This window comes from Cottoperca gobio, chromosome 14 (genome assembly GCF_900634415.1).
Source record: "Cottoperca gobio chromosome 14, fCotGob3.1, whole genome shotgun sequence".
In the NCBI taxonomy this organism is placed as follows: Eukaryota; Metazoa; Chordata; class Actinopteri; order Perciformes; family Bovichtidae; genus Cottoperca; species Cottoperca gobio.
The window spans coordinates 5,378,328-5,398,548 of NC_041368.1; the positions used below are offsets into that span (position 1 = coordinate 5,378,328).

Below are 20,221 nucleotides of genomic sequence, written 5' to 3' on the forward strand. Positions count from 1 at the left end.
GTACTGTGTCCTAAAACAACATACAAGCCAGTTGCCATCCTACATTAGTAATGTCATAATCTTGGCCTGAGTATTGGTGGGAATGATTTGATGAGCGATCAGCATGTTTAGTGTGAGACCAAAACAAGTGAATCAGGGATGAATAAAGCAGGAAGTCCTGGCACGCACACACTCTTGTCCAGAGGCACATAATATGACACCAGACCTGTGTGTCTCTCACACACACACATATACACTTACTCATCAAAGCTACTATTACATTCAGATCTTTGTGTACCCCTTCTGAGTCCCTCATTGTGCGATTACCTGCAGAAATAGGCCTACAGTAGCCCATGTGAACAATAAGTCTTCTTGAGCGCTTGAATATTATTCTAAATGGCTGTGGTAAGACCTTTTGGCTCAAAGTCAAACCTCTCTGACTGTTACTGCCTCCGTATTTCTGTCAGAGCTCGTGGGCCAAGGTAATCAGAATGGAAGTGGGGTAGATGAGAAAATGGACGCCCCGCCGGGCCTCGCATTAAACTTAACGATGCTGTATAAAAAGGGAGTTGGCCGCGACCCGCCACTCCATCCCTCACTCCCACTGTCTTGCCCTGTTTGCCTGTGATCCCGTCATCCTGCTGTAAGTGAGGCGTCTGACTGTTTGAAGAGAGAAGGGCAGGCCGTGGAAGGACTGATCAATGCCATCTTTGTCAGGCTGCTTCTCAGGTGACCAGAGCACCCGATGACTAATAGGATCGAAAAGAAATACTCCCTTCTGGCAGATTGGGTTAACGGGAATACGTTGCTCATATGGCTAGCAGAGGGCTATTTATAGGAGCAGTGATGTGTCAGAGGTGTAATGGTTAAAGAAATGATTTGACATTTTGGATTTTTATCACTATACTGTTCTTCTACAAAAAGATAGACCGCAGCTTTAGTCTGCTGAGGTGCAATACATCACCACATGTACAATTATTTAAGGCATTTACACACCGGGGGTGTGGCGAATACGTAACACGGAAATACAAAATACTTGCCTGTGAATATTTTGCATCAGAACTATTTATACCTGCGGCATATTGAATTTGCGACAGTCATAATACTTCCGGTGTGTAAAGAAAGGCCTTTTAGCTTCTGCATAGACTGCAGTTCACTTGTCTTACATATTTATTACACAACCATACTGATGGAAATAAGTGCATTTTGCTTCTCATATCATTATGTGGTGATATAAGGAACATAAAAGAATCCCTCGCTGCAAAGTGACTTTCAACTCTTTCAAAGCCACAGTTACCTTCAACCCAGACAACTTCACATTCACTATGAAACCACACCAACCCAGTTTCTATATGAGCTGGGTTGTGGGGGTGTTAAAGATGGGTGAAATTCAGTGGAAACAACCAGTAACAAACTGTTCTCCCCTAGTTTAAATACTTTTACACATACACAAATAACTGCACTACTGTGAAAACCTAGAATAGCTCGCATGGTTCTCAACGATTTCACTTCTCTCGAAACCCAACTTTACTTGTGTTGTTTGATAGTTAACGTCCAGAAGAATGTGTGGTGACACAACTTTTTATACTGTGTGAAGCTGATATGAGGCTTTAACTGTCCCAAGAGTAGAACAAGATTCCCTCATATTAGGGCTGAGCGATAATTCAATATAACTTAGCGTCTTTCAATGGAATAATAACGAGATGAAATCGATATCATGATTCACAATTACGTCGTCTAAATTGATAATAACAAGCACATACTAACTCAAATTCTGAGGGAATATCCTTTGAAGGTTTCTTTTCACATCACACGTTACATTACCACTAAGTTCAATGTGATTAACAAACTGGACTCCAACTGACAAGCTTCTCCAACCTGTAAGCACCATTACCCCAGAATACAATCGTACATACAGCTCAGGGTTCTCACAGTAACACTGGACAGTGATGTTGAGCGGACCCAAATGTTGGTTCAAATAAATGAGTATTGTTTTCTTACAGCAGTGTGCAGGATTTTTCTTCATTCATTCACCTTTATTGTTCAACTCTTGCATGCCTCCACCCAAGAAATACTAACATTATAATATAATACAAATTCTGACTGATCTGGAAAGTTCCAGTATGATTGAATGATCCAGTGGTGTGACCATACAGCCCCCTGGCCTGACCTGCAACTCTCCCCTGGCCTCCCTCTGAGCAGGGCTTCCTGCTGTGATCCTCTAATGCCGACAGTGTGGCAGGAACAGCCATCTGCAGGCCCATTGTGGTGGTAATGGACTCCCGCCTTAGAGATGGACTCGCATGGAAATGGGTGCATTCTCATGGAGACGTGCACCGGATTCTACTGGATAACCTTTTCAGGTCTCAACTCTTCCTCTCTGCATCTCAATGGCTGTCTCCCCGAGAGCCCAACAGTAATCGGCCTCCCTTGACACACGAGTCAGGAAGGATTTGTCAAGCTTAATGCAAGACACAGAGTGGCTGACTCAATCAAGATGATGGATTAATAGGAGCAGTCATTTTAAGTGCAAAGCCAGATGATGAGAAGATGAAACTGTAATGGTGTCTCTCTTGTTGTCTCTGTTCCTCTTCTCACTTTTCAACCCAACAGGCCTCATCACTACAGCTGCTCTCATAATTAGGGTGGACTTAAATGTTTTTCCCGTGCACATATCATCACATATGGCTGCTGAAAAAGTGGCAGGAATCAGAGTTAGTAATTCAGCCTAAACAAAGTGACTCACAACAGATCAAACAAGGAGACTGGCGGCCCAGACAGCATGTCAAACACAGGAAAGCTCCCTGTTCCATTAACTGCATGCAAAGGTTGATTTTGAGCTTTTCCTGCTGTACATCACCACCTCACCGGCTGACGATACGCCAGCTAAGATAAGAGAAAGGAGGACAGGGAGGATTGGGCACAGAAAAAGATGAATCTGTGGCCCTGAAGTTATATGGAGCACAGCAGCAGGGGCCTGTTCGTTCTCTGAAGTCCTTCTGGGCTTATTGACCTCACTTGCACATTAAATTAAAGGGAATTCAAGTGTAGAAAATGAGAATGTTGTGGGATATAACAGGACATTAATCATAAATGTTTCTCAGGGTGTGAAGTGTTTAGTGAGAGGTCCACTAAAATTACAAATGTGGGTGAAATAATTACATTTAAAAGTTTAAGTTTTGTTAAATGTTTAAGGCCAATTTATTATTTATCAAATCTAGAAATTCTTTAGAATCGTTAAAAACAATGGGAATCCTGTGCAGGGTTGTTTTTATGACTAAAAACTGCAAAATGATCCCTTAAATAAATACCAGCTTGAAACCTTAGGATCAAAGCCTTGATCAATGTGAGTAAGCAGATTTTTCTTCCGACTTAAACAATGACTGTACACGCACGGCCGGCCTTGAAGAGGAGACATCTGTATATTACTCACAGGACATAAGAAACCTAACAAGTCTGATCAGACACACAGCTCCATCCGACCTGCTTATCAGTTCTTGTTATCAGCCCGAAAGGCATACGAGAAGGGTTTTATTGTGACTTTGTGGCAGTTCAAAGCAAAAATTATCTTTATTATTATGCTACTACTGCTGAGAGAAGGTTATATATTTAACCTTAAATGCTTTGCACGGCAGGAAAACAAGATTGAAACTCATCTGCCAGAGATATAAGAGTCTGTTTCCACAATAAACACCAAGAAGTAATAGATCAAGTTAGAAATGCCTCACATTTTTTTGGTCCCAAACAGACAGTAATTAGAAAAACAGTTGAAAACAGAAGAACAAGATTGAACAACTGTCAAAGGACAGAACTTATTTTTCCACCAAACCTTTTTTTTTGTCTGGCTCTCAAAAGGAACATCAGACAGTCATAAATGTATAATGGAAAGTTGAAGTCACTTATGTTCAACTTGTTCTAAAAAAGGTCGTTTGCATATTCTCTACATTTTATTTCCAGCTAGTAAAAAAGAAAGGGTTGGTCAGTTTTGTTAACAGAGGTGATGAAAATGTCTGTTGACAGTTTTAGAGCCTCATGACGTTCAAGCCTCAGATCCAAAGCTCTCTTGTGAAACTGAATTTCAGTAACAAAATTTCCATTTGTCCTTCATAGAAAAACTATTTTCCTGATTTCAACTGCCAATAATTAAGTGAAAACCTTGAGAAATATCCCTAAAAAAAAAGCCCACATTTGGATATTGAATCATTTATAAAAATAATTAAGTAAGACATAAATAATATGATTCCATCATGATACATAACTCTTAATAATGTTTAAGTAACAGTTTTGCAAAACACATTATGTTTTTATTAAAACTTCAGAATAATTTGTGGACACGTCCTGTTGAGTGAGTGAGGAAATATCCTTTGTCATTATTAAGGAATAATTACCAAATGAAACATTGACCTATAATCCTGTACTGCAGATTAAACTATCAAACTACAGCATCAGTGTTTAAGCTTTCCACCATTACATCTAAGTTAGGAAATATTTCAAACTACAACACGCAATTCCTGTGATTAAATAAATATGTATTACATTACATAAATAATACATTACTTTATAAAAAGTAGGAAAACAACATGTTTAAGATAACAGACAAGTGTTTTGTAAATTTTCAGATCATTTGAAATGGTTTCAGTCTTTAGTCCAAACATGTTCTGTAACACTTGGACAGTTGACACTGTGTGTGTGTGTGTGTGTGTGTGTGTGTGTGTGTGTGTGTGTGTGTGTGTGTGTGTGTGTGTGTGTGTGTGTGTGTGTTTGTGTGTGTGTGTGCCAACTAGCAAACTTGACAGAAAAGAAAAGCAGAAAATGAATGAATTAATTGCAAAACATATTGTTTTTCTTTATCATCATCGTGATGTTAACTTGCGTGATGAACACATTGTGAAAGACGGTATCAGAAGAAAAATGCACTTTAAAATATAACTATCATTCTTTTTTTATTGGTGCCTTTTGTATTCACTTTAATGTTCAGAGAATTTTGGAAATAATTTCCTTACATTTTTAATTCAACAAGCAATTTGTTGTAGTTTAGCAGTATACTGAGAGCAGCAAAAAGGCAGAACTGAGTACATTTTAATATCTCTTTATTTATGTGATCATAGCATATTTTCCTCACATCGTGCAGCCTAGTATTATGTCATGTAACAATGAAATCACCACGTCCAAAGTCTAATAGTCACTTCAGTCACCAACAAAGGCAAAAACCTTCCCCTCAGTTTACAGACACTAAATCCAGAGCCAAGCAAACAAAAACAAACCGAAGTCTAAATATTAAAAATCCACAATTATTTGATCATCAAGCAAAAACATCTGAGAAAGAGCTCAAATGTTATAAAGCTATCTGATCACTCAGCATTTTATTTCATGCCGGTATGAATCTGTATTTAAGTAAATCAGTTTTATAAATCAGGTTTTAAGTTCTGGAAAAGCCGAGGTGAGAAGAAATGTTTTTGAGTATTAGTATAACTGACTTAAAAAAAAAAAGTGGGCATGCAGAGAGCAAATGCTTGTGTGTGTGCTCACATGCAACTGTGCACAGTGGGTGGGGGTGGTGGGGGTCAACTGCAGGAGGCGGCATTTAAGCGGGTGTAAAGGTGTACATTTATTTTCAAGCACCTGCATAGTTAACACTGAGACTTCGGTCTGTCGGTGCCGAAAGGGCTGCAATTGAAAGGTTGTCACCCATTCATAAGGTGATGTGTGATTGACAGTGAGAGTAAAGATGTAAAGGCCTCAGCCAGGAAGGAAGCTGACGGTTGACAAGTTGTAATGAGGGGAACTTCCTTTAGAGAAGAAGCGGGCAGTGAGTCAGACTGAAACCTGTCAATAACCAATGATCTGTCGCTTTGAGTCTGCAGCTCAATGAACAGTGACTGCCACACACACACACACACACACACACACACACACACACACACACACACACACACACACACACACACACACACACACACACACACACAGATATTACCTTACAGCATTTGCACGTGAATCCAAATGTTCCTCACAATAAAGTAAAACGCACTCCTCCTCCCATAATTTCATTATTTAACTATCCTAACACTTAATAAAATCTAATTGGAGCAGTAGTAATTCATCAATCACACACTATCCATAGCTAACTAACCATATTTTGGTTTGGTGTGTGTGTGTGTGTGTGTGTGTGTGTGTGTGTGTGTGTGTGTGTGTGTGTGTGTGTGTGTGTGTGTGTGTGTGTGTGTGTGGGTGTGTGTGTGTGTGTGTGTGTGTGTGTGTGGTGTGTGTGTGTGTGTGTGTGTGTGTGTGTGTGTGTGTGTGTGTGTGTGTGTTGTGTGTGGTGTGTGTGTGTGTGTGTGTGTGTGTGTGTGTGTGGTGTGTGTGTGTGTGTGTGTGTATGTGTGTGTGTGTGGTGTGTGTGTGTGTGTGTGTGTGTGTGTGTGGGGTGTGTGTGTGTGTGTGTGTGGTGTGTGTGTGTGTGTGTGTGTGTGGTGTGTGTGTGTGTGGTGTGTGTGTGTGTGTGTGTGTGTGTGTTTAGGTGTGCTTTTTACCTTTTGTTTTGCCTGTTTTTGTACAACTGTTTTACTGAGTTTACATTTTGAAAACCAGCCTATGTCTGATGGCTTCAAGATGAAACCAGCCTCATAATGCCGGCGTTAGTATATGCAACACTAACACTCGTGCTGTTTCCAGCTTGGCATACACAAATCATTTTTCCTTTGTCAAATCTTTCTTACTGGTCATTTAAACTTGATTTCTTTCCCTCCCAAGACGTTCCAGTGTAATAAACATTAACACATCCTGCCTCAGAGGCCTTAAAACCTGAAGGGCCTTATTTTACCGAAAAGATAAAAGTTTGGATCAGAGTGATCCATCTTCGGACACTCAGAGGAGGCCCTCTTTTTTGGCTTTGTGCTCCGAATGAAATCAGGTAAAACAACCGATTGGCTAAAAGAGCGACAACAGTGCGTCATGAGAGATAAAGCGAGAGGAGGTTTCTATGATAGCCAAGAGTTCATACCGTCCTGTGAAGCAGCTAGAACATGTTCATGCCCATAGTCATCCAGTGGAAAAATCCAAGCCATTAATCACCATGTAGACTATTACAGCAGAGTGAGGAGCCAAAAGGGAAACCAAATGTGACAAAACCTGAGTTTTAAAGTCTGCACAAAGTTTCAAGCAGGACGAAGAGACAAGACATCTTCCAAAAATCTTCATGTTTAATTCAAAGCCACCTGTGACTCTGCGTGACCTTCAGCAGAGTCACAGAGGAGGAGGCACATTTTTCACACAAAGGGACATAAATTACTTGAATGCCACATGACCACCTAAAAAGGTCCCTGAACAGTCAAGTTCTGGGTTAACTCTTTCATGTGTGATAGCTGCACACCCCACAGGGTACTTTTAGTGAGCGCGCACACACACACACACACACACACACACACACACACACACACACACACACACACACACGTTGAGGCTTACTCACCCGATGAGGGAGACCATCTGCTCCACTATGTGCCTGCTGAAGGTGACGATCACAAACAGTTTCTGTATGACAAAGACACACACAGAAAGGGCGAGTCAGTTACGGATCCACGAGGTCACTGCTGGGGTACAGAACAAGGCAGTATGTGCATTATAGTTTAATCAGTAATTCCTTAACTCCCCCGCATACACACTACCCATGATGCCCAAGCCCAGGCCTTGCACCACCAAGGCGGTTTGGTCTAAAAGCAGCCAGTCATGAAGACGCGCCTTTGTCATGGAGGACAAGAAATAACAGGCCTCTATGACACATGATCTACACAATACATATGTCAGCATATCACACAGGCGGTCCTCAGGAAAGTGTGTGTGTGTGTAAGGGATGGATGGAGTAGAGGAATCAAAGGAGATGTGTCATTGCTTCAGAAGGAGTCTGGAGGCCGGCTCCTGTCCGCTCTGATTCCTGCTTAGTCATCGGGCCAGAAGGGACTGACAGGTAACTGGCAGCCATCCTGGCTCATATCATATATGTGTCCTCCTGCAGGGGGGCAGGATCAGGCACCCAATAATTAACCTCATTTTTCAAGGTCCTTTACTTTACCCTCTGAGTTGTTGTAAGTCACTGTATTCTCATAAACAAACATGAGTTTTGACCACTAAAAATGTGGTTTGATCCAGTAACATCTCTTCAACATGCCATTAGAAAGGCTTAACCCAACAGAGCTTTGGCGGGTCCATCATTACAAACTCATGTTGTGCAGAAATGGATTGTTTAAACCCACAGAGCCTTATTTTAAATTCTAGTCCAGATCCAAATGTTTCTAAAAATACTAAATATATACTGTTGAATTACAGGGAAAAGTGTATAAAATGGAACACGAGACTTCTAGGATTTTCCATTGTATGTAATGATGGAGACATAAAAATGTCATCTCGGATTTGAATATTTCACTGAATATAAACGTGTAGCTTCAGTTAGAATAACATATAGTATAATGTGAAGCTGTCGACAAATCTAACTAAGGCCAAAAGCAGTCAAAGGTCTCATTGTATTTAGTTGACTGTACTGTACATCATTTTAAATTGAATTGAGCCTCAAGATAAGCAGAATATTTGTCTTTGGCTTTTGAAACATGCTACATGGTCCTGATGAAATGAAGCTAAACATGCAGGTCAGTTGGCTTGCAGGTGAGTTTATCGATTAGAGGTTATAAAGTACAAATACTACACACTGGCCTAATTAGGAGGATTTTAGCAACAACTTAATGAAGACTAACAATGACTTCCTGGACAATTAAAAAACCATGTTAAATATACAGAGTGAGATAAATGACACTTTAAGTGAAGAAAAATAAATGTGACAGCCAGAACGTCACATTTACATGGCTACACTGAAGATAACAAAAACAATCTTAATTCCATGTGACAGCGCTCTTTGATCAGTGCTTTGTTGTGTTCTTTGTAAGGTTATGTAACATGTCATCTAGCTCGTACATGTGTTGGGTCACTTTACTGTGTGTGGGTGTTAAGAATCAGGACCTTGTTGAAGGTTAGACAGGAAGACTTAAAGACTTGCACTCACAAAAATAACAAAACTTTAATTGACATCTGACTGACATTTGCTATGGCACTACGTCTGTGCCTCGCAGGATATAAACATGAGACAGGAAGAGGTTTTGGAGTATTGCACTTGAATATTGATTTTCTGCACCCACATCTATTCAACAGGCAGTAAGAAGTGATCAATCATCCCGCACAAGGCGAGGAGGAAGGGGACAGCAAGATGGCCGTCACAGGAAAGCAGACTAAGATGCCTTAAATGCGTCTGCTTGGAAACTGACGGTGACATGGTCTTGACTCACTGATTTCAGTGAACTGATAATGCTGATTAGAGCTGCAACACATCACTCATCACACATCACACATCACACACACACACACACACACACACACACACACTAACAAGAGGGAAGCATTACATCAGTTCAATGGATTACAGAAAAGGAACACTCAATATCAAAACCCATGAGGCCCTGAGTGAAGAGACAGTCATATGGATCCTGCGTAGTGATGGAACAATGTAGGATTTATATTGCAATAAAAACATTATGTTGATCGTGGTGGTCTTCCATTATGGTGATAATCGTGGACAAGTTGTCTAGTTTGCAATCATGGTAGAGGATTATCATAATAAAGAACAGACTTGCAAAATGTTGCTATTTCTCTTTATCTTCTATTTATGCAGGGGCCGTATGATGAGCTTGTTTAAAATGCTTTCTTTCACTAAAACTGATGCGTGTCCTTTGTGTAAATGTACGGTAAGGTACAGGATGTAAATGTGTGATATTGGGCTATATAAATAAAATGTGATTAAAGTGATTTCAGTATGTTTTTCGTGGGATTTTAAGAGTTTTAAGCATATTTAGATGCCTATCGGGATAAAATCCTGAATTGCAATTACTTTGGCCAGGAGAAGCGTTACATGACATTTTCGGACCCTCCCATGTCTAATCCTGCGCTAAATGTTTCAGATTAAAAAGTCAAAGGGTGTAACAAAAACATTTCTCTCATTTAACTTTTTGCTATATGACAGTCCATCTCCTCCGCAACACTCTTCTGTCCTCAGCTAAATCTCAAGGGCTCCACATGTCCATGACATCACCCCTCAACCTCAAGTGAGCCGCTGCATCACGAAGGCGCTGACATTGCAGCCATTCAACAGCGGACATTCAAGAATACAATTTAAAAAAAAGCCTCTGCTTGGAGACTAGTGAGAACACACCTGAAGCTCACACACACACACACACACACACACACACACACACACACACACACACACACACACACACACACACACTCTTCTAATACGTGTAGTTTTCTGCCCACAGGCTGTAAACTACGGGATCATTTGCATTAGAAGCAAAACCTTAAAAAATTAAACCAAGCAGCTAGAGGAGAGATTAGGGCCCCCAGACATGCCGGAGAGTCGGGTGAAGTCTTTCTTTCCGTGAGTGAGGGAGAGACACACCTCTGTCATTGGGGGCCCCTGGGACCCCTGGGTGTAATCTGGTACTGTGCCTGCCATGCATGCAACCCCCCCCCCCCCCCCCCCTTCTCTTCCATCTCTCCCTCTCTCTTTCTCCATCACCTCCCACAGACAATGTTTATCAGCTTTAGCTTGCGCTCACTAGGTTCACCCCCACGCCCTCCCACCTTTTTCCTCAGTTTAGTGCAGGACAATGCTTTCTGCGTATGATAAGGAATGAGGTCGGGTGAGGAAAAAAGAGCTTTGCTTTTAACCCTTGCTCTCTGAATCACAGTGAGCAAATTCCAACGTTTGCTAAGGAAACAGAAAGTCGAGCCCCTGACGGTAATCACAGACATGCTGCAAATTCCTGGATGCAAATTGAGAATTTTCCTGGATTAGAAGAAACGTTTGTGATGCCAAGTCTCCTAACACCACTTTCTTATTCAAGGGTTAGGGTGTATCTTTTACTTTCCCATAAATTCTCAATCTGCTGTGGTCTGACCGGACTACTGTACAATGCACTGGGGGTGCTGCAGCTGTGATCACAAAATGGTCGACTCCTCCAACTTTGGCTGCACAAAATGGCCTCCTCCTACCAGCTGAGTACAGTACAGAGATGCTGTGCGTGAGTGGGAATCATTATGGAACAGTTCTCCCTCCTAACAATATTAAAGAAAGCAAATCTCAAACTTTAACAGCAACAAGTGAAGCCAAAAAGAAACAAGACAAGCACAACATATAAAGCCAACACACGTCCGGTGCTGGGACTTTGTGCTTAGTACACAAGTGTCAGCTGTGCTTTCATCGCAGGAAAAGGAATATTTACACAAATGTGTAATATTTAAGTGCAGCTCACCTGAATGTGCATTTTGATGACTGCTTTCCCAATGAGTGTTGCACCAAAGAAAGTCCAGAACGGGACCAGAAAATGTCCACATGTTATTCCTGCCAGGTCAAACAAGGGGTTTGGAATCTGACGGAGGAGAAGATGAGACTCGATGTGTAAATTCACCTCAAGAAATACAAAACAAATCATATTGAGAAACAGAAGGTTCACAGAGCAATATTATCGTGTCATTTCATATTTATTTAGTCATTTTTCTTGATGATGCACACGTGTCAATACATCAATATGTGAACATGACACAATTATGACAATTTAAACTGTTAAACTGTTATTTGACAGAATAAAAACTCTTTGATTTGACTCACAGAAGCACACACTAAAATCCCGAGGAATCCGACCGTCTGGATGAGTTTCTGCACGGCTACTTTTGCTCGGCTGGCAAAATCCTAAAAAAGAATAAAAGTGGGAAAAGTGATTTATTTTCTATAGACGTGCTGATTTCAAGCTGATACTGATTCTATTATTATTATATTATTATATTATTTATTAAAGGAAGATTAACAGACAAATTCGTTTTTTCAGGCATTTCTGTGGAAGAGGGAATATCACAGAGGTGTGTGGAGTAAATGTGTCGCCGGCTGGAAAGTTGTTTGTCAAGTCATTTTTAACGAATGCTTTAAAAATCATTCAAATGTCACATTACAACAAACAAAGAATTCAGAGTTATATCTTCATTTGTGATGACATTTTATAATTAAAGATCTGCTTTTAGGATTTCTCCATCATCTCTGAATGTTAATATTTCAGTTTATTTACAAATTATTGTCAGAGTACTAACATTAAAGCTTTTAATTTTATATCTAAAAACATATTTGTCTCCAAATGAAACGAAAAATAAGAGAATAACCTGTTTTTGTAACGTCTGCTTGTTTTTAAATAAGAAAAGGAGCAGCAGCCGCAACACCAGGATTTTATAAATCCTGTAAATGTGCCCTCAACAAAAGGTTGTCAGCAATTATTGAGCAAGTTAACAACGAACAAACCAAATCATTTGATCCTCCAAAATTAGATCTACATCTGAGAAAACACTTTTCAACATAAATATGTAAATATATATATTAATGGAATGTGCATTGAGTGAATTTCACTTTGCAAATCTTAGAATTTGTTTTGAAACCCGCCCAAGGTTTGGATTTTCGTTTTAAATGATAAAAACCTCTAAAGCCTGATACTTCAATATGCACTTTTAAAAAATATTTACAGTTTTAATTGTAATGTATCCATAATTACCAAAATAAATGCGAAAAGTAAAAGTGAAGAGGAGCTCTTGGTGGGAGAAAGTTGCCGTCTTCTACGCATCTATCCCACAAAACAATTACTCGCATAATAATAAAGAACTTATTAGAAGGAAAATGTATTTATTTGAATATTTAAAAGAAAAAATTAGGTTTTGCAATTAAATTAAGTTCTGTGCTAAATTCACAGCTAAAATACTTTGCTTTACTTGCCACACATTCTAAAGTAATTTATAGGCTTGTCTCTAAACATGCTTCTTCATTCTAGGACAGTAACAAACTGGTTTTATCTCGACTGTAACTAACATCTAGTGCCAGTTATTTACTCCAATGTCACTGGGAATGTGTGAACAAGAGAACAGACTCTGGTCATTCTCGTGACTCACACACTTTCTGCTGGTCTTGCCCTTTCCCTCCTAAGAGCTCCACAAATCCTCTTTTCACAGCAATGACACAGACTTTTCCTCAATATACCTTTTCTGGGAAGAGGAGCCTTAATCTGGTTTCACCTAAACTAGTTGTGGGAACACAAAGGAAACCACAGATCAAGGATCTTTTCATATTTTTGGATCGCACGTTCAATATCTAGGTAATTTATAAAAAGATTACTTCATACCATGCTAGATTTGCCATTGTTCAACTCAAATTAATTGTTTTTTGTACAGAAATTGTTTTATTCTGAGTGGAAATGGAAACTTTTAAAACAATAAAGTTAAAATATAGAGAGGATATTGCATTTCCAAAATATTTGATACAAGATCTTTTATTTTGTTGGCCTTAATATGTTAATTATTTCATCTGTTGGCAGTAGTGAATATAGATTTTAAAGCCAACAGCTGCATAACGGATTTTATTGATTATTATTTTTTTCCGTTGTCTGATTCTATCTTGACGTTGTTGCACTTTATTCATGAAAAACAATAAGATTATTCTTTCTTTGCAAAGCTAATGCAATTACTGCCTTTTTAAAATGCTATTCTGTTCACAATATATCAAAGTAATTATACTTATGTCATTTTGAATAAAGCATCTGTTTTACACAACCTTTTATAGGCTCTTTGATATTTGATAAATGTTTGTAGAATAAAGCCTTAAATGTGTGTGTGTCATTTATCCTTACCAAGAATTATGCTCAAAAATAAGAAATGTCAACGCTTTAAATAATTCATCTTCTTCTACTGTAACAAATGTGTATATTATAGTTCACACTGGCTGTACGAAATTATGAAGATGTTTCGCATTAAAAGCATCCTATTGTGCTTTTTAGATTAAACTTTAAACTCATTTTATATTTGTGAACAGAACAGTAATTAATATAAAAACATCAGTTAAATAACTGCAAATACTTGATAAAAAAAGAATATAAAGGTGTTTGTTTCTCCACAATGAGATATCCTCCATTTAGAGAAAATACACTCTTTCAAATTGTCTGCAGATATGAACAAATAATTATGTCGGTGCTGAAGCAAACATTATCCTTAAGACATTTATAAAGTTGATTATTTTTCCTGAACCAAACCTTTGATCTTTTTCTTGATATTTTCAAGTAGCAAAGTGTTTCCAAAAAAATGCATTTTAGAATGAAAGTCTCAAGTAACGGTCTGTATAAATATTCAGTCTAAATGTCTTTAATGAATGTAAAGTACATTTTCCCACCTTAAACAATATGAAATTAACTGAGGGAGAAACTAAATAAAACCGTAAAGGATTCATATAAACAGACAATAGAAATGTTTTTTCTTCTAAACAGTAAGGCCTCAGTTTCTTAAACATCATATTCATTTAAAAAAAAGAGAAATGTGGGAGGGGGCCGGCAATACACGATCATACCAAATATGGTCAACAAAACCAGTACAGTGCTGATGACATTCATTATGGGGTGCAACCAAGCAGACAGGAAATTTGAGAGACATGGGAGGTCGCCTAATAAGGTGGTGGGGGGTGGGGGGGGGGATGGGCTGGGAGGTGGGGCGGTGAGAGGACACAGAATCTGATTGGTTTGCAATTTGAATTTCTGCCTCCACTGACATCCAATCATGAAGGTTTCTCCTTGGACTAGCCTGTAGTCTTAATTCTAGCCTGTCCATATGTGTGTGTGCGTGTGTGTGTGCGTGTGTGTGTGTGTGTGAGAGTTGCTCAGCTGGTGGGAGACAGGGAGGGAAGGAATGTGTATGGTTGGCTGTAGCTGAACCGCTGGAACCGAGTCTGGACCAGGAACACCTGACAACTGCCGGTGCTGCAGTGCGGACCGAACCCTGCAGAAACCATCAGTGCCATGGAGACGGCCTGTGTGAATCCCATTCATCTTCTGACGCCATAACACATGCATTGTTCACATTAGGTGCCGTAGTTGAGCTATTGGCTCATGCAGGGAGAGCGAGCATGAAGAAATATCACTGCAGTGTGAACAAAGGGACCCTGAGGAGGAGAGGGGAGGGTGTAAAAGTGTGTGTGTACGTGTGTGTGAACTTGTGATACTGTGATTTAATATAGTTGAACTATGTACTTGGACTCTCTCTACTTTGCATTTCTGGATCAGGGAAGTGTCTATCTTGGTTGGCTTGGGTTCAGACATCCAGACTCTGTTGTTGGCGGCTTATGGAAAATCACCATCTTTGCCAGGCAACTTGCCAAGGGCTGCCTGGCTAAACACCCGCCCCCCCCCTCCCTCTTACTCTCTCCACCCCCATCACCACCGGCCTGCAGGGTTGGGCTTAGCAGCAATTACATTGGGTAAGATCTTGTCAAGGGTGCAGCGTCATTAAAACCATGGAGGTTTTGGTTCCAGATTTGGCTGCTTGGCACAGATGCTTCACTCTGCACAGTCACCCCACATGAAGCCAAGCCCTTAGGGGGACTTAACTTAACCCCCCCCCTCCACCACACACTACAGTTCAGACAGTCAGATTGACAAATTCTTCATTTGAATAAGCAGGATAACCACATTTTACTGCTTTTGTCTCTCACTCTTACAGCCATGTTTCATGAGCATGTGCTACTTTGTGTAAATCTTACTCAACAAATTACTTTAAATTAAAATGTAAAGCAATCTGTGCATCATTTTAAACATAAGAAATGTACCAATTTTACTCTTTATTAATGTAATAAATGAGGAGTAGCAGCCTGTTTGTCACAAAATTAGCATTTATGGAATTATGTCACCTTGATCATTAATTGAAAATTAGATTCTTATTAGGTACATGGCAAGAACATTGACTCCTGAAACATTGTCCTGTCCTCTACATTTAATATTATAGTTTGAATATTTGTGGTTACGGTTGCCAGGTGATGACAGTTATTACAACATTTCATAGGGAATATACAGCAACCCAAAACCATGAACTTGACATACTGTAAATGTAAATAACTATGATAGTGACATTTGTTTGTGCATGATTGTACGATGTGATATCAGTTTATATTAGATGAGCTGAAAAGTTGCTCAGAGGGTTCTCTCATAAAAAAGTGGACTTTTTATTGTGAAAAAGTTGGCAATGCAAACACTTTGTTTTCAGTAGTCTTTGGTAGAGCTGATGGGGTACAGAGTTCAAACATAGACAAAAAGCAGGCAGCGACCAGGCACTCTGTTCCATGTGGAAAATTAAAGTGTCAGACAAGGAAAAATCTATGCATAGTCTATACACCCACGCACATTTTTTCTCTCCTCTCTCTCTGTGTTTTCTTGTTTTTTTTCTCAATGAAAGTCTTTCACACAGAAGACACACACATCTCCGGAGCGGCCGCGAGCCCCCCGACACGAAGATGGCTAAAGTTCGTTTCATTAACTCCTGACAAGCCCGCGCCTGCTCTCTCTGGCACAGGAAGTGGAGTGATTAAAGACTCCTGACGCAATAGAATCTACAGTCCCCTTTCAAGAAAAAAAGAATAGCTACGCATTCAAATATATCACACACACACACACACACACACACACACACAAAATGCACCCCTGAGTCCACGTTGACAAATTCTTTAACAAGCTGTGGTTAAAGGGAAGCTGGTTTTACTCTGACTCACCCCCCTCCTTTCAAACAGTTTACTGGAAATAAAGAGGGAGGAGGAGGGAGGGGGCACTTTCAGAGAAGTCACGTGACGGGGCCAGGCAAACCACAGCACAGAGAGCCTTTGAGTGCAGTAGGCCAGGGGGGAAGGCAGGCATACGCCCAGCGCAGATGGCCCTGATTTGAGTTACAGGAGATACAATCCTGGGAGTTGGCAATCAAGAATTCACAGCCTGTTAACCTCTTCTGTGCCGGATGAAAGAAAAAATGAAAAAACACAAGCCAGGAAATAACTTCATTATCAAGTTACAAGCAATCATGAACTGATCCATGCGGTGTCCTCCGAGATGGTCTGTGTCGACACTGAGGATTCCTCTCCAGCACGTCGAGTGCTCTCGTACTGAGCTAAAGATTTAAGAGGGGAAAAAAAGCTGATGTTCATGACATCAGCGTCTGGAGCCGTTAGAAAAGGCATGACTTCATTATTCTTGAATAGCTCTGTTGAATGAATGAGAAAAAAAAACCCAGAGTGCTCTACTGCTGTGCATCACGTGCACTTGTGGCAGGAAGTTGGCATGTGCAGGCTGGGAGAAATACCACTGGGTTTAAGTCAAACTGCTGGCACCTACAAACCTCTGTGACTTGAGCGGAGGGACGTAGTCAGCATCTTAATCCAGCTCTGCTGCCACAGGGTGGACTGTGTGTGTGTGTGTGTGAAAGTCTGAGGGTGTGTTTGGATGGGGGTCACATCCTTGAGGACAAATGTAACCACTTCCTGTCTAATATACGAAGATCCAACGATGCCAAAGTTTCTCCAATCCAATCCCTGCTGGGTCTGTTTCCACTTTGGCCTTCTACTATTGATTTTAAGCTTTCAATCAAAATCTCTGACACAAATCCACTGCAGATGAATGCCTCCGTGTCCACCTTGAAAGGTGGAAAAAGGGTAAAAGGTGGAAGTGCAAATCAGATAAGTATTGCGGGATCTCCTTGAGCAAAAGAGGGAACCCTAAGAACATCCGAGTAATTGTAAAAGCCCTGGCGAGAGAAAAACTGTTTCCGTATGTCGCTGGTCCTCACTGGTGCTAGCAACCTGCCTCCAGATGCTGTCCAATAACACGAGCGCACAGAGAGAGAGAGAGAGAGAGAGAGAGAGAGAGAGAGAGAGAGAGAGAGAGAGAGAGAGACTGCACAGTGGGAGACAAACAGAGTGCGTGAGAAAGAATAAGAGCATCGGGAGAGAGGGACAGAAAAAGAAACAATGTCAGAGAGAGAGAGTGCGAGACTGAGGCTGTCTACTTAGACAGCAGCAAGCAGCGTCACTTCTAATCTGCCCTCGCAAAGATGCGAGACAAACAGGCGATGCTCCTCCTGTGTCACACTGCTAGTTTAGTCTTCGATGTTGAGATGATCATTTAGACTAAATCTTCCCCATGCCGCCTGTTTGTCTCGCTCTTCCACCGTCTCTACTCTTTTCTTTCCGTTTCGTTGGGAAGCTCCACTTTATCAGTAAGTGATGTCAGAGCTCCACTCTCACACATGTGGACCGAACGCCTAGGCTGCTGCTGGTGCCAACCTTCCCAGCTGTCCACAGCATTAGTAACAATGGCACTTACAGCAGGTGCTGCATCCCCTCGTCTTTATTTAGCAGCAGCAGATTCTTCTCGCCACATTTTCTTGTGACTTCCTTGAATCTGTTTCAGTATTAGTGTCTCAAAAGGTCACTTCCGTTTGTGTGCTGGGAGTCAGTTAAAATATGCTGATAATGAAAAAAAGATATTAATATTTATCTTTATTATTTAAACGTAAACAGGACATAGGGCGAGCTGGACATTTATGAGCACGCAGTCATTTTTGGGATTCAATATTTTTTTAAGATCATTTTGTATACTTAAAAAAAAGAAATTCTTATTAAGGGATGCTTAACATTCAGATTGGACCAATGTCTACCCAGTTACATTTTAGGAGATGCACCTTTGTTGATCGTCATACCCCCCCCCCCCCCCACCCCCCCTTAATTTCTACACAAAATGAAGTTTTGTCATTAACAAAATAGAGCAATTTAACAAGACATTTAGTCCGAAGCAGGTTGTTTAGAAAAGAGAAGAAAACTCTTCACTAGTATTGAATTGTGTAACTCTACTCTACTGAGAGATAACAGTGGTGAAAATAACACGTCAGAGCATTTTGTTTTTAAATACATTTTAGAATTGGGACAAAGTGAAATTAATTCAAATTAAATACTTACTAACTATTTTGGCGGTATCTTAACAGGGATCCCAACGTTGGTCTCCAGAACACTGATTTAGTGTGCTAATACAAAATATTTATTTTTGTATTCAATTACTTGCTTCAATATTTCAAACAAGTAACTTTATATGGATTGAGTGATTAAACTTTAAAAACACTGCAAACAATTAGTTCAAAAAGAAGAGCTACAAATAGTAACAAGTATTTATTTTTGTTATACTGTTTAAAATACTTTTAATGGAACAGGATGTTGGGGAAGAATGTAATGAAAGAACATGATTTAAGTGATTTGCCTGAGATTTAAGAAATCAAAAAGATTTTGATCTTAAACTATATGCTATTAAATGAAACATAAAATACTTCACCATGTATTCTATTATTCATATCCAAACATAGTTCAGGGTATAACAGTGTATATTTGTTTTAAACCTCAAAGAAAGAGAAAATGGTGGCATTTTAAAATACATAACTATTCTTTTCCCTGAATGGATCAAAATAAATGACTTTGACTCTTGTTTCTAATTTCTAATACATACACAAGCATGGCCTAATATATTGTGGAGACTTATTTTATATTGTGACCAAAGCTTTCAGGCATTTTCCCTTTTGGAATTACTGCATTACCAAAGACAGCACACAAGTACTGAATGATTCACATCTAAACTATGACTGTACTGTTGCTAATCCTGTATGACTGCTGAAAAGTGAAATAAATACTGTAAACAAAATGAGCACTCCTCTGGATCCCTCAGTAATCCCTTGATATTTGGGATACCAGGATTTATTTGTCAACAGTCTGTTTTTAAAGTCTGCTACAGTTTATTTGTTAAGACAAGAGTAAGTGAGCGCTTGGTAAAGTTCAAAACCATTTATGGATGCAGTTGTTTTACTGCACTTGACCTGTCTGACTGTTTGACCCACACTGTTGGAGAAAGAAACGCATTCCTGAGGATGTCAGCGCGACAGATCTGATGAAAAGCTGTTACAAAACCACACGCATGTTTCCCCTCATTCCTCCTTCTCCATTCATAATCACAAGAGGGTGGAAAAATAAATATTTACAATGAGCTGTTAGGCATTGTTGAAACATTTGCAGGGATGTTTGATATGAAAACTTTTTGTTTTTTTTCCACAGGGAATTTCAAAACGAAGGGCCGGAAATGGCGGGAACATTTCACTGGAGTGCATCATTGCTGTTCTCTTAGTCATAACGTTGTGAAAGCACTTGAATCCCGCTGTACTGTTGAGACACTGAGGTGGGGCTTGGTCAGTAGGCAACACACACACACACACACACACACACACACACACACACACACACACACACACACATACACACAGTGTAGAGGGG

The 20,221-nt window shown here is 40.0% G+C and overlaps 1 protein-coding gene across 7 annotated transcripts in view; it reads right to left on the minus strand.

Annotated features, from left to right (window-relative positions):
• Positions 1 to 20,221, minus strand: part of LOC115018611 (vacuole membrane protein 1-like) — a 56,743-nt gene that overhangs the window by 11,502 nt on the left and 25,020 nt on the right. For all 7 annotated transcript variants that reach the window (XM_029447690.1, XM_029447689.1, XM_029447686.1 and 4 more), the window contains 3 exons: positions 11,690 to 11,770; positions 11,334 to 11,450; positions 7,451 to 7,512 (listed from right to left, as the gene is read on the minus strand). In XM_029447690.1, coding sequence (XP_029303550.1) covers positions 7,451 to 7,512; positions 11,334 to 11,450; positions 11,690 to 11,770 — 260 coding nt within the window. The remainder of the gene's footprint in view (positions 1 to 7,450; positions 7,513 to 11,333; positions 11,451 to 11,689; positions 11,771 to 20,221) is intronic.